The 14,745-nt window shown below is 37.9% G+C and overlaps 1 protein-coding gene across 2 annotated transcripts in view; it reads left to right on the top strand.

The window, feature by feature from the left end:
- CPD (carboxypeptidase D) overlaps positions 1 to 14,745 on the top strand; it is a 59,051-nt gene that overhangs the window by 4,483 nt on the left and 39,823 nt on the right. For both annotated transcript variants that reach the window (XM_028155007.2, XM_008147855.3), the window contains exon 2: positions 2,324 to 2,571. In XM_028155007.2, coding sequence (XP_028010808.2) covers positions 2,324 to 2,571 — 248 coding nt within the window. The remainder of the gene's footprint in view (positions 1 to 2,323; positions 2,572 to 14,745) is intronic.

Genomic DNA, 14,745 nt, shown 5'->3' with positions numbered 1-14,745 from the left:
TCAGTTATTTAGAATATTTAGTTAGTCATTTTATTTTACTAGAATACAAATGTCTTGAGGGCATTTTTGTGTTTGTTTCTTCGTGGAGGTATTCCCTAGTGTATAGACAGTTTGGCACATAGTTGACACTGAAGAAAACTTGTTGCTGAATGAATTGCCTGAACTGGGCACCTTCTTGTAACTTTCCAAAAGTGGGGGGGTGAGAAGGGAAGTTTTTAAATTATTTTTGGCATGCAAACCAGAAAGTAAATTGTTAATACCTTAAACTATGGAGGAGGGATATGTGAGGTGGAGTTAGAATGTTAGAATATGTAATTAGTTTTTGTTTTGTTTTTTGTATCATTGTGTCATCCAAGGTCTGGCACTGGTACTAGGGAGTAGGATAGTCTGTAAGGCAGTGATTCCCTAAACAGTTCACTCTTTAGCAGTGAATTCCAAGTGGTTTCAAACACTCTTCTGCTTACTGCTCTCCAAAGAAGGAACATTTGTTGAGCAGGTGCTATAAAGCAGTTGTTCTGCTGGAGATGTTTCATGTGTATTATTTTACTTAATTCTCATAACAACCATGGGAAGCAGGTATCATTAATCCCCATTTACAGATGAGAGAGAAACTAGAGTTCAGTGAATGTAAAGGCAGTAACTCTCCGGGTCATGTTTTTAGTGAGACAGGTCTGGGAGACAGAATGTTCTTACCCACATTTGGCTGGTTCCATAGCCTGTGCTATTGCCACGATACCAAATGGCATTCTCCTGTGTGTCTAGAAGAGTGCTAATTATATTAGTTTTTAATTAGTCGCTTTTCATAGTCTATTTTAGTATTTGATCACTGTCTTTAATGGCTAAGCACTCTCTACTGATGAACAGATTCTGCGTAATTTTCATTGTTTGATCTCCTCTGAGACATCATACATTTAGTTTTCTTTCAAGCGTATAGAAATAAATGTTATTTATCAACTCCCTTTAGAATTTCTGTAGGTCAGTTCATTTCAACCACAAAAAGGCAGAAGCAAGAAAATGCAGTTTTAAGTACAAAGAGAAAAGTGTTTAATCTCTACTCATAGTGATGATTTGAACTATTACATGAGGGACCGATGTATAAATAGGACTTAAGTCTATTTTTGCCTTTAACTTTCAACATAAAAGAAGTATTTCTATATCTATAAGTTTGACCAGATTGTAAATGGGTTCACTTCAAAGTAGAAACATAAAGAAGTAAAAATGTTTCTTTTATAGAAGCAGTCTTGTCTCCCTCCCTGTCAGTTTATTTTCTAATGGCCCAATCAGGAACTAGATAGAGAGCTGCTTTTACAGTGATGCAATGGAGGACTAGTCTTTTATGTGCTGTATTGTTTTTCTCTGAAAGCAGCTCAGTGTATCAGTTCCTCCCTCCACCCCTCACCCCCAGTCTTCTCAGCTGTGGCTTTTCTCTTGAAAATGTGAATTTAGCCCTAGCTAGTTTGGCTCAGTGGATAGAGCGCAGGCCTACAGACTGAAGGGTCCCAGGTTCAATTCTGGCAAGGGCACATGCCTGGGTTGCAGGCTTGAGCTCCAGTAGGGGGCATGCAGGAGGGAGCTGATCAATGATTCTCTCTCATCAATGATATCTCTCTATACCTCACCCTTCCTCTCTGAAATCAATAAAACATATATTTAAAAAAAAGAAAATGGGAATTTAGTATATTGTGAATACATCCTGTTTCAAATTAGACTCCTGTTTCAAATCTTAAAAAAGCATGAAAGTTATTAACCTAACTAATGTATTCAACAAATATTTATTTACACAAGGTACACTTTCTACGAAATTAGCACATTATGAAATACATGTTTTAGGTTGAACTATATGAAATTGTCATTTTGTAGGTCAAAAAAGATTGAATATTGGCAAATCCATATCGTAACAGCTGATAGAGTTGTTTTCTAGGTATCAAGGGAGATACTGAGTTTATTTATGAAAGATATAAAAAAATTTTTAAAAATTCTCACCTGAGGATATGCTTATTGATTTTAGAGAGAGGGGAGGGAGGGAGGGTGGGAGGGAGGGAAAGGGAAAGAGAGAGAGAGAAAAAAAATCAATGTGAGAGAGAACGTTGATTGGTTGCCTTCCATGTGTGCCTGACCAGACTGGGGATAGAACCCACAATGTAGGTATGTGTCCTAACTGGAAATTGAACCCACAACCTTTTGGTATATGGGACGATGCTCCAACCAACTGAGCCACATGGGCCAAGGCTGAAAGATGTAACATTTTTAAATACATGGTGTCTTCTGTGTTGGTTTTTTGTATTTTTTTTAAGAGATATGTGACTTGGTTGTATTTTCAAAGGTTCGTGCTTTCTGGAAATCTGCATGGTGGCTCAGTGGTAGCAAGCTATCCTTTTGATGATTCTCCAGAACATAAGGCCACTGGAATCTATAGCAAAACCTCAGATGATGAAGTATTTAAATACTTGGCAAAAGCCTATGCTTCAAACCACCCCATTATGAAAACAGGGGCACCTCACTGCCCCGGAGAGGAAGATGAGACTTTCACAGACGGGATCACGAACGGTGCACACTGGTATGATGTAGAAGGTATGTGAAGCACTGAATTTGCTACATTTTTCCCATTGTTCGTTTAGCTTCCTTAAGTATACTCTGAGTGGAAATGAGGAAACTTTGAAAAATTCTCATTTTTTAAACTCTTTTTTTTTTTTATTCTGAAATGTTCAAACTCACAGTCAAATCAAAAGAAAACTGCATGAGCACCCCTATATCCTTCATTTAAATTCACTGTTATCTTACCCCAGTGTTCCAGCCTGCTCTCTCCCTCCCTCCCTCTTCCACCTTTATTTTCTTTTGTCAAACTTTCCAAAAGTAGTTGCAGATTTTATGACACTGCATCTCTAAGTACCTCAGCATGTAGTTCCTAAGTATAGGGACATTCTTTTATATAACCACTAGAGGCCCGGTGCACGAAATTCGTGCATGGGGAGGGGGTGTCCCTCAGCCCAGCCTGCATCCTCTCCAATCTGGGATCCCTCTCACAATCCAGGACTGCTGGCTCCCAACTGCTCGCCTGCCTGCCTTCCTGATTGCCCCTAACCGCTTCTGCCTGCCAGCCTGATCACCCCCTAACCACTCCCCTGCCAGCCTGATGGATGCCTAACTGCTCCCCTGCCAGCCTGTTTGGCCCCTAACTGCCCTCCCCTGCAGGCCTGGTCCCCCCCCCCCCCCCCCCAACTGCTCTCCACTACAGGACTGGTCCCCCCAACTGCTCTTCCCTGCAGGCCCGGTCACCCCCAACTTCCTTCCTCTGCCGGCCTGGTCACCCCTACTGCCCTCCCCTGCAGGCTTGATCGCCCCCAACTGCCCCCCCTTGCAGGCCTGGTCCCTCTCAACTGCCCTCCCCTGCTGGCCATCTTGTGGTGGCCATCTTGTGTCCACATGGGGGCAGGATCTTTGACCACATGGGGCAGCCATCTTGTGTGTTGGAGTGATGGTCAATCTGCATATTACTCTTTTATTAGATAGGATAGAGGCCTGGTGCATGGGTGGGGGCCAGCTGGTTTGCCCTGAAGGGTGTCCCGGATCAGGGCGGGGGTTCCCTTGGGGTGTGGGCAGCCTGGGCAAGGGACCTGTGGTGGTTTGAAGGCCAGCCATGCCCCCTGGCGACCCAAGTGGAGGCCCTGGTATCTGGAATTTATTTATCTTCTATAATTGAAACTTTGTAGCCTGGAGTGGAGCCAAGCCTTCTGCTCACTCCATGGTGGCAGCCATTTCTGTTGGGATTTATGTATCTTCTATAATTGAAACTTTGTAGTCTGGAGTGGAGGCCAAGGCAGGCCAGGGCTTCAGAAGCTTGGCTTCCTCCATCACCGGGGGGCAACCCTAGCCTCCTGCTCTTTCCAGCTCCGTGGCTGTCACCATTTATGTTGGGATTATGTATCTTCTATCATTGAAACTTTGTAGCATTGAGTGGAGGCCTAGGCTGGCAAGGGCAGGCAGAAAGCTTGGCTTCCTCCATTGCCGCGGAAACCCAAGCTTCCCTCCTGCTCTCTGTGGCCGCAGCCATCTTGGTTGGATTTATTTGCATATTCGCTCCTGATTGGCTGGTGGGTGTGGCTGGTGGGCATAGCAAAGTGATGGTTAATTTGCATATTACTCTTTTATTAGATAGATATACCATTACTATAACTGAGAAATCAGCAGTAATTCAATACTATCATTCCACATGGTGTCCATAACTCAAATTTCCTCTGTTATCCTCAGAATATTTATAGCTCCTTTTCCTGCAGATTAGACCCAGTTGCACTTGGCTCTTGTGGTGTTTTTTTTTTGTTGTTTTGTTTTTTAGTTTCCCCAATCTAAAACAGTCATATCAACACTCTCTTTTCTTAACCTTTTGCACTCAGATGTCGAGTGTGACTCGACACGGTTAGCATCGGTAGCAGCTCGTATGTCGAATTGTATTGAATGTATCAATAATTTGAAATATAAAAAAATCCAAATAAATAAGTTTGTATGAAAAGAAACTCCAGTTTTTTATTCTACTGCCGCGCTTTGTAAAATCTGGGATATTTAAAAAATTAAATCCCGAGTAGAATAAAGGAATCGAGAAAAAAGCAAGCGTGTGCAAAGGGTTAATAACGGTGAATGCTTTGAAGAGCCGAGGCAGTTGTCCTACAGAACATCCCATATTCTAGATTTGTCATTTTCTTTATGATAAGATTCAGGTCAGATTTTCCAGTATGACCATTATATAGATCACATCATATCAGGAGGCACATCAGGTCAGGCTGCCAGTGGCCAAGTTCTCTCCATTTTATATAAAGGCACGTTTTCCTTTTGCATTTTAGTCTGTGTGGTGATCATGGATTGCTGTTGCTTTTTTTAAAAATGTGGTGGTATATATATAGATAACTAATACATAGATATGTCAATCATAAAATTCGCATTTTTACCATTTTTAAATGTAGAATTAAGTGGCATTAATTTATTCATAATGTTATGCCACTGTATCATCACTGTCTATTTATAAAACCTTTCAACCCCAAACAGAAACTCTGTAACTATTAAGCATTAAGTCCCTATTTTCTTCTCCCCAGTGCCTGGTAATAGTTTTTAATTGTTCAGTTTACAGTTGACATACAATGTTTATTAGTTTCAGGTGTATGATATAGTGATTAGATATTTACAAACTGGTAACTTCTAATCGTTCTATTTCTATAAATTTACCTATTCTAGATATTTCATGTAACTGGAATCGTACAATATTTGTCCTGCATCTGGCTTACTTCATTTAGTATGTTTTTAAGGTTCATCCATTTTGTAGCATGTATCAGAACTTCATTCCTTTTTGCGACTGAGAAATATTTCATTGTTTGTATGTGTATACTACATTTCCTTCATCCATTCATCTGTTGATGGGCACAGGTTGTTTCCACCTGTTGGCTACTGTGGATAATGCTGCTGTGAACGTTGGTGTACAGTATTTGTTTGAGTCCTTGTTTTTAAATATTTTGGGTATATACTCAGGAATTGAATTGCTAGGTCATATGGTAATTCTGTGGTTAGCTTTTAAGGAATCACCAAACTGTTTACCACATTGGCTGCACCATTTTATATTCCCACCAGCAATGTACAAGGCTTCCAAAATGCTATAATTAAAAGAATTGTTAAACAAGTTTGGATTGTGTATCTTTCTTTTAAATGTTATAAAAACAGCTACTGTTGATTTTAAAGTTTTGATGTCCTCTGAGGAATTAACTTTTTTGTTTTTAATACACAGACTTAGACTGTTTAATTAAGAGTAACCAGAAAGAACATGTCATCCCATGAAAATGTCATCAGTATAAACTTTTTCTCTTCTTAGAATTTGCCCGTGATGAAATGCCTTCGGTCTTCCTTTTGTTTTTATTGGCAGTTGGTCACATTATAAAGTATCTTATGACATTTTTCTTCATATGCCTTTACTTAAACTTGAATTACTCTGACTTTTTATGTCAAGCCATGTGTACCCAGATTGGTCTCTATGTGTGAGGACTCCATACTTTCTAGAGTTTTCTGATTATAATGATTCTTATACAGAGTGGGGCAAAAGTAGGCTTACAGTTATTCATATGGAAAATAATATAATAAATAATAATACAAGAAGAAACTCTGTTTCATGTATTCACAACTGTCACCATAATTTTGCCCTGCCCTGTATATAATAAGCTTCCACAAAGAGGTTTAAAATATTTGGAAGTGAAACTTTCTGCCGATAACAATTAGAGGTGATTTGAAAACCACTTAAATTTTTTATAGATAAGGGACATGCTTTAATTCCATTTCAGTTTTTAGCAAATATATTTAATAAAACCCAACTTCATGAACTAGTGGTTTTATGATATAGTTAAGGTGCTGCTCCGTTATTTGAGATATTATTTAAAATAATGGGTTAAAAATAATTTATTTTTTCTGTTTGGAGAAAGTTGTAAAAGGTTAGGAAGTAATTTCTAATTAACAATTGATTATAGGAGATAAATCTATGTTATACTATTTTAAAAAATAAGTGTTCTGTCTTCACAGTAAGATTATTTGGTTAAATCAGCTAACAGATTTTTCTCATCCTGCAAACATCTGAAGAAGTTAAATTTTGATGCTTCTATTTTTATTGTTTTTAAGAGTATCAACTTCTCTCCCTTTTTAGCTGATTTTATGTTATATTATCAAACGTATTTTATGTTATATTATTTCTACAATAGCTAGTATCTCTTTCTGCCTCAGCAATATTGAGCCGTTGCATTATTTTCAACAGGACAAATTCATTGTTTATCTTATGTGGGACTGCATAAGTAAGATGATGTAAGATGTTATGAAACCTTGTGACTAGGCTGTTTTCAGACCCGGATGTCTTGGAGTAATTTTACTGATGCTTTATGTGATGTACTTAGAAATTATAGTTTACTGAAGTATGACTTGTAGAGCTTAAAGTGAATGTATTGTTCTAGTCCAACCCTTTTGCATTATAGGAAATTAAGGGCTCAGAGAAGAAATATTTTTTACTAACTTGTACAATATTCACTTAGCAATTATTTACTGAGTACCTGCCATGTCCCATATACTTTACTAGGTGACGGGGATACAGTGGGAGCAGAACAGAAATAATTCCTGCTCTTTATGGATCAGACAGCATATTAGTAGTGTGGATGTGAGGTGACCTGGCTCCAAATCACCTTCATTGCCAGGGTTGACTCAGCATATCTAGCTGCCTTTGTGGGTCGTCCTGGCTTCTCTCAACATGTCTCTCAGACCTGCAGGCTCCCCCTAGGGAATGATGATCCTAATAAGGCTTCTGAATAGTTGTGCTCCCCTGCTAAAGCTTGTTATTGTCAGAGCCTAAGCTGGGCTTACTCCTGTAGCAGGCTTTCTTCTTTAAAAAAAACCCAAAACCACAGTGTGCTGATTTATATGCCTTTTGTCTACCACTCTTTATTATGGTTTTCCTTCATGGAAGACATAAACATAATCTGATGGTTTAGTATGTTTATTCCAAAGTAAATTTAATGAAACTGAGTTGTAGTTTAGGTCAGCTTTTAAGAATTGCCCTCTTTAAACTTATAAAACTTCTAAAAGGACAAGGAATCCCACTGTTTTCCTGAAGCTAGGAGGACTCGAAGGCAGTGTGTGTAGTGGCTAAGAGCAGAGCTTTGGAGTCCTGCTGCCTTGGGTTTGAATCCCATCTCTGTCATTTGAGTGTGTGTGTGTTTTCACTTTACCTGGGAGAGGAGGGAAAATTGGAGATGGTACTTGAGAAATGGGCAGTTGAGAAATAGGCTTTGGAGCTTGACAGGGAGGTGAAGATGATAAAGAGATTTAGGAGTTATGAGAGATGTGGAAAGCATATGGCAGTGTACATGATTTTGAAACTTGAATTGGTATTGTTTCCTGGCATAATTTAATTGCTTGGAACCAGAAATTTACACACACACACACACACACACACACACACAGCTATGTATTGTATAATTATGTTTAGGTCAGTAACAGACCACATATGTGATGGTGGTCCCATAAGATTACAATAGAGCTGAAATAGCAATGTTGTAGCCATTGTAACATCGTAGTGCGTTACTCCTGTGTTTGTGGTGGTGCTGGTGTCAACAAACCTACTGCGCTGATTGTCATATAAAAGTATTATGTACTGTACATAACAATAGTACATAATACTTTATAAGGATAATAAACAACTATGTTACTGGCTTGTTTATTTACTATGTAGTCAAACCTCAGTTCTCGAACATCTCCCATCTCAAACAATTTGGTTCTCGAACAGTTTGTTCATGGAAAATATCTTGGTTGTCGAACAAAACTTTGGTTCTCAACCAGACAACCTTTTCATGCTGATACCTGTATGATTAGTCATATGTTTTGCAGGTGACAAAGAAGAGAATGCATGAGTTTGAGTCAGTTTACCGCTAAACCTCACATTGTTAACATATCGGGAAATTGTGCTGTGAATAATTATTGAGAAATATCACCCTGACAAAGAAGTAGCAAACCATGTGATAAACTTGTTCAGTGACAATGCAGTGTTTCACTTCAGGCAGGTGTTAAAACGCAGACAAAAACAAATGTCATTGGATAGGTTTTTAGTGAGACAGAGACCCAGTGAGCCTGAAGCAAGTTCTAGTGGAGCAAAGACACAAAAGTAAGAAAGAACCCCAGAAGAACAACTACCTGACTTTTTTTTTATGGAAGGGGATTCCCCTTCCAAACAGTAACATCCCTCCATCCCTCCACCCCTCCATCCCTTCTTCCCTCTTCTCCATGTTCAGTCATCAGTAGTCCTCAACATTAAAGGTAAGTTCTAATGTGTATATAAATTTTCATTTTTTATTATTTCATTTCCTTTTTATTAAATTTTCATTTTATATCCTTTTTTTAGATTAGACATGCATTAGACATGTACTGTAGATAAGAAAGGTTAAAACAGGAAATCATTTGGGGGTTTGGAAAGGATTAATTCAATTTACATTATTTCTAATGAGAAAAAAATGATTCCGTTTTCTGACAAATCGCTTTTCGAACAGCCTTCCGGAATGAATTAAGTTTGAGCAACCAAGGTTCTTTTTTACCTTTTTAACATTATTTTAGAGTGTACTCTTTCTACTTATAAAGGAAAAGTTTTGCTGTAAAACAGTATGCCCCTTGTAAAACACCAGCAGCCTCATACATCTGGTGTTTACTAAGTTTCTTGATTGCATCATTTTCTCTTGTGCTTGATTTAATCTCGTGCTGTTTTGTATTGTAACATGCTGTACAGGTTTTTGGCCTAGGAACAGTAGGCTGTGCCACATAGCCTAGGTGTGTAGTAGGCTAGACCATCTAGGTTTGTGTAAGTACACCCTATGATGTTTGTACAATAAAATCACCTAACAACACATCTCTCAGAATGTATACCCATCATTAAGTAGCACATGACTGTATATCTATCTAAGACTGTATATATATGAATGTATGTATATACCCACACACATACATACACTTACACACACACACACACACACACACACACACAACACAAATGGGTGCTTTTTTACCTCCAAAGTGAATGCACTTCTGGCATTTCATACTGGAATGTTTTCTTTAAAGAATGCTGAGAGAGAGAGAGAGAGAGAGAGAGAGAGAGAGAATGATGATAGTTCAGCCCTGGCTGGTGTGACTCAGTTGGTTGGATGTTGTCCTGTACCCCAAAGTGTTGCCTGTTCAATTCTCAGTCAGGCACATGCTTGGGTTTCAGTCTCAGTTTCTAATGGGGGGTGTGCAGGAGGCAGCCTATTGATGTTTCACTCTCACATCAATGTTTATGTCTCTCCCTCTCCCTTTCTCTCTCTCTAAAAGCAATAAAATATTTTTTAAAAAGAATGGTGATAGTTCAGATATTCTCAGCTGGTTGTTCATGTTTTAAGAATACTATTGATAAGCAAAAGTGCATTTGGTCTTGTCTGATCTTATACATTAAAGAGCTGATTGGACCTCATTCTTTTTCTTTTCTTTTTTTTTTAATCTGCGTGCCACCTAATTTAAAAGGAAAACAAAAAGGTAAAATAATACTCAAACAGAATATTTGCTTTAATTATCTGAAATATAGCCTAATATAAAATCTGACCTCTAGGAGCAGTACAGTTGTGTATTTGGTAATGTGATCTTAAGACTTAACGTGAAAGTAAGACTTACATGAAAGATTGAGAACTAAACACAAAAGGATTTTAGGATTTGGCCCCTACATCTTCAGATCTGATGTCTAAAATTAGATGTGCTTGCCCCCTCCCCTCTTTTTACCCCCCCTATTTAACTCAGGTGGTAGAGAGCTGGAAGAGTTCTTTTTTTTTTTTAGTAAAAAAAGGAAAATTCTGTTCCAAGAGCTGTGTGTGAGAGATTGTTGACTTAGTTAGATAAAACTGCAAACAGATGCAAGACTGTAACTTAGTTTAACTTTGTAGAATCATATCACTAGCAAATATATATTCAGCGGGAGTGGTGAAGGAAGTAGATTTTCGTAAGATAAGTTTCTCAATACAAAGATCAAATTCAGTTAAGGGTTGGTCAAAATGAAGTTGAATTTAAAGATCAAGAATAGGGGGAATTTTTTTCAATGGCAACCTTCGTTTTTTCCATTCATTTGACCCAGATGTTACACTTAACAATTTTTATGATCATGCTAATTAGCTTTTAAAAATACCTTAAGGATTACAAAACCGTCACTTAATAACTCAATATCTATAAATAAATTATTCACAAAACCCAAAGTTGTGAGAACTTCTCACTATCCATTAAAGTAGTTTTATTTAGGAAATAACAATAAGCTTCAAATTTAGAGTGGAAATTGCCTAGCTATATTTCTACACTCTAAAGTGCTTCTTCTAATGAAAAAAAAAAATGCATTGCAGTTTTTTTCTCTGAAAGATTTATACGATTCTTGTGTAATACAGTTTGATACATTATAGTTGGCCTACTGAGGCAAGTTAAAGAAAAACTTGCTGTGTTTATCTTAACACTGAAGTGTTGACTATACTTTTTCAATTGGCTTTCTGTTTGAAACATGAGTGTGAATCATTAGTGCCCCAACTTTGAATGAAGGGTTGAATGTCTTTAAGAGCTACTCCCCATCCCCACACACACACCCCAAACGCTAGATCTCTCTGTAGTAACAACAGTAATGGCGACTGCTTCCATTATAAAGAGGAGTTGGGTATCTTAAAGCATGTGGAGACTAATTGTGAGACAAATGGATTGAAACAGTTGACTGGGTATGAGTAGATCCTTTAATCAGATCAACAATTAGTATTGATCACAATTTGTTATAGTACTGGACAGATTCCTAATGGTTATAACTTTTAGCCTTGTTCTTTGACTTTGATAAAAGAATGAAAGCATTATAGTTTTCCTAGTACAGTGATCAGCAAACTCATTAGTCAACAGAGCGGCAAACCGCGGCTCACGAGCAGCATGTGGCTCTCGAGCCGCAGTTTGCCAACCACTGTCCTAGTACATTGCATTTAATTTATCTGAGCATAGAAAACTCTGGATAAGTAGGAAGGTTTAAAAGCAAATTTTATACCTTATTTTTTTTTTGGTCAACTCCCCCTGTGAATATAGGATATAGTCTAAATCAGTGCTTTTCTCTTTTTTTTAATCTTCACCCAAGGATATGCTTTTATATTGAGAGAGAAAGGAAGGTGGGGTGGGGGGCGAGGGAGAGAGAGAGAGAGAAAGAGAAAGAGAAATATCAATCAGTTGCCTCCTGCATACACCCCGACCAGAAACAACCCCCAACCTGGGTGGGAATCAAACTCGAGATCTTTAGTTGTATAGACGATGCTCCAGTCAACTGAGCCACCTGTCTGGGGCTACCATTTGTTTTCTTTATCATTGAAGTTCCAAGTTTTTCTCTGGTATCATTTCTCTTCTGCCTGAAGAACGTTCTTTGGCATTTCTTTTAAAGCAAGTCTGCTTGTGGCAGATTCTTGTTTTCCTTCACTGAGAATGTCTTTTTGCCTGAATTCTCTGAAGGATATTTTCACTGGATATGAAACTCTGGGTTCTGGCTTGATGATTTTGATTATTTTTCTTTTCTTTTTTATAAAAAACATTTTGTGCCTTTTGGCCTTCAGGGCCTCTGATGAGAAATTCACCATCATTTGAATTGTTGTTCCCTACTTTTAAAGATTTTTTCCCTTTATCTTTAGTTTTCAGTAGTTTGATTGTGAAGTATCTAGGCATAAATTTCTTTGAGTTTATCCTGTTTGGGATTTGCCGAGTTACTTGAAATGTAAGTTTATGTCTTTTGCCAAATTTGGGGAGTTTCCTACCATTATTTCTTCAACATTTTTTTCGCCATGTCACATATTTTCTCTCCTTCCAAGATTAATGACAAGAATGTTAGACCTTTTGGTGTTATCCCTAAAACTCTCTTTTGTTTTATTTTAATTTCTTTTTCTTTGTTGTTCTAACTGGGTAATTTCTACTTATCCATCTTCAAGTTAACTTACTCCCCTGGTAATTTTCATTCATCTGTTGAACTCATCAGGTAAATTTTAAAATTTTGGTTATTGTAGTTGTGATTTCAAGGGGAAGAGGGGTGGATGGAGGTGGAAGAGAGTATGGGGGATAAATGTTATGGGGAAAACAAAATAAAGAAAAAATGAAATTTCTGTTTTGTTCTTTTTTATGTCTTCTGTTTTATTTCATTTCAAGAATGTTTACTCTTCGCTCTAGCTGGTTTTGCTCAGGCAGGGGTCCTCAAACTTTTTAAACAGGGGGCCAGTTCACTGTCCCTCAGACCGTTGGAGGGCCAGACTATAGTTTAAAAAAAACTATGAACAAATTCCTATGCACACTGCACATATCTTATTTTGAAGTAAAAAAACAAAACAGCAAAAACACCCGCATGTGGCCCGCGGCCCGTAGTTTGAGGACGCCTGGCTAGACCGTTGGCCTGTGGACTGAAGAATCCTGGGTTGCATTCTGGTCAAGGGCACGTACCTGGGTTGCAGGCTCCTCCCCAGCTTGGGCCCTGGTCAGGGCTCGTGCAGGAGACAACCAAATGTGTTTCTCTCACATCAGTATTTCTCTCTGACATTTCCTCTCTCTTCCACTCTCTCTAAAAATCAATGGAAAAATATCTAGGGTGAGGATTTAAAAAAAAGAAAAAAGAAAGAAAGGGAAAAAAAGAATGTTTACTCTTCCTTAGAGCATGCCTATCATAATTGCTTTAAGGTTAGTCTGATAATTCCAACATTTGCGTCATCTTGGGGTTGGTATCTATTGATTATTTTTTCCTTGTTGAGTTGTTGACATTTTCATGGTTCTTTGAATGCCAAATAATTTTGGATCATATCCTGGACATTGTGAATCTTACAAGATCTGATCCTGGTTTAAGTATTACAAAAATAGTAATTTTTTGTTGATTTGTCCCAGCAGTGAATGGCCCAGTTAGGTTTTGCAAGTTTTGATTCACCTTCTCTGGGCTGTGATTCTAGTATCAGTTCAGTTTTCAAAGCCTTTGCACTGCCTATTCAGATCTGCCTGTGTGTGTAACACCCAGGGACCAGTCTGGACATGGCCAGTGGTCTGTACTTGACTTCAGTGCTTTTGGTATGCTGTTTAGAGTCAGACCCACATGTACATTTCAGGGTTGAGCCCATGAGCTCATAGAAAACTTTATGGAATCACTTTTTTGAGCCCCCTGCTCTCTATAATCTCAGTATGGTCTGTGGTTTTCAAGGTCTTCCAAAATATATGATAAATAAACTCATGAGAGGATATACAATATCATTAGTTAACAAGGGATTACAAATTAAAACCACAATGAGAAACCACTACACACCCACTGGTATACTTAAAATTGAAAGAGCTGAGCAGTTGCTTGACCATCTTAGGTGAGTTGCAGAGCAACTGGAACATTCATACAATGCTGGTGGGAATGTGAAATAGCACAGCCACTTTGGAAAACAGTGTATGATCTTTGGGACTAGTGACCACTAAATGTAATTTCCTCTTTTGGAAACTACATTAAAAAACAAACTTCTGCCCTTCCCTACCCCCTATACTGGGAATATATTTGTGTGAGTCATTGATTGGAGCTGGCTAGTTACAGTCCTATTGCAGTTACTCTAGAAAGCTGATTACATAACACTATTACTGTAAACTTAGTCTTCTTCTTGCTCTTAGCTATTATTTTTTAAATTGCTACTGAAGTTAAACAATTAAGGGACAGATAAAAGAATGGCAGGATTATAGTGTTATAAGTAGTCTACTTCACTGCCTCAGGCATAATTTAAAAAATGTGAGTTTGACCATTTTTGCAATTTAGCACAGCAATTAAGTTTTACCTAGGCAAAAAACAGATTAGTTCACACTTGCATTGCTCTGAAATTGTTATTTTTATGTGTTCTGTGTTCTGCTTCCTCACTAAGACTCTAAACTCTGAATGAAAGTATGTTTCTTATTTATTAATCTCTATAATCTTAGTATAATGTCTTACACACAGTGACCATTGTACTGTGATTAATATTATAATAAAAATTGGAAAAGATTAATAAATATGTACATAAGCATGCATATGTCCATATGTATACATACAAGTGAGAGTTAGCAAAGATAATTATAGGTCAACTGTGACTAAAAGTGACTAGCATCACTTAATGATTAAATATGACTGGGTAGGGATCTGAAACTAAGCATCTCACCGGTTTCCTGTGAGACCCAAAGTGAGTACTA

Source organism: Eptesicus fuscus, chromosome 20, assembly GCF_027574615.1.
Source record: "Eptesicus fuscus isolate TK198812 chromosome 20, DD_ASM_mEF_20220401, whole genome shotgun sequence".
NCBI lineage: Eukaryota > Metazoa > Chordata > Mammalia > Chiroptera > Vespertilionidae > Eptesicus > Eptesicus fuscus.
The sequence above is the reverse complement of the archived record's forward strand: the minus strand, read 5'-3'. Positions and strand labels throughout refer to the sequence as shown.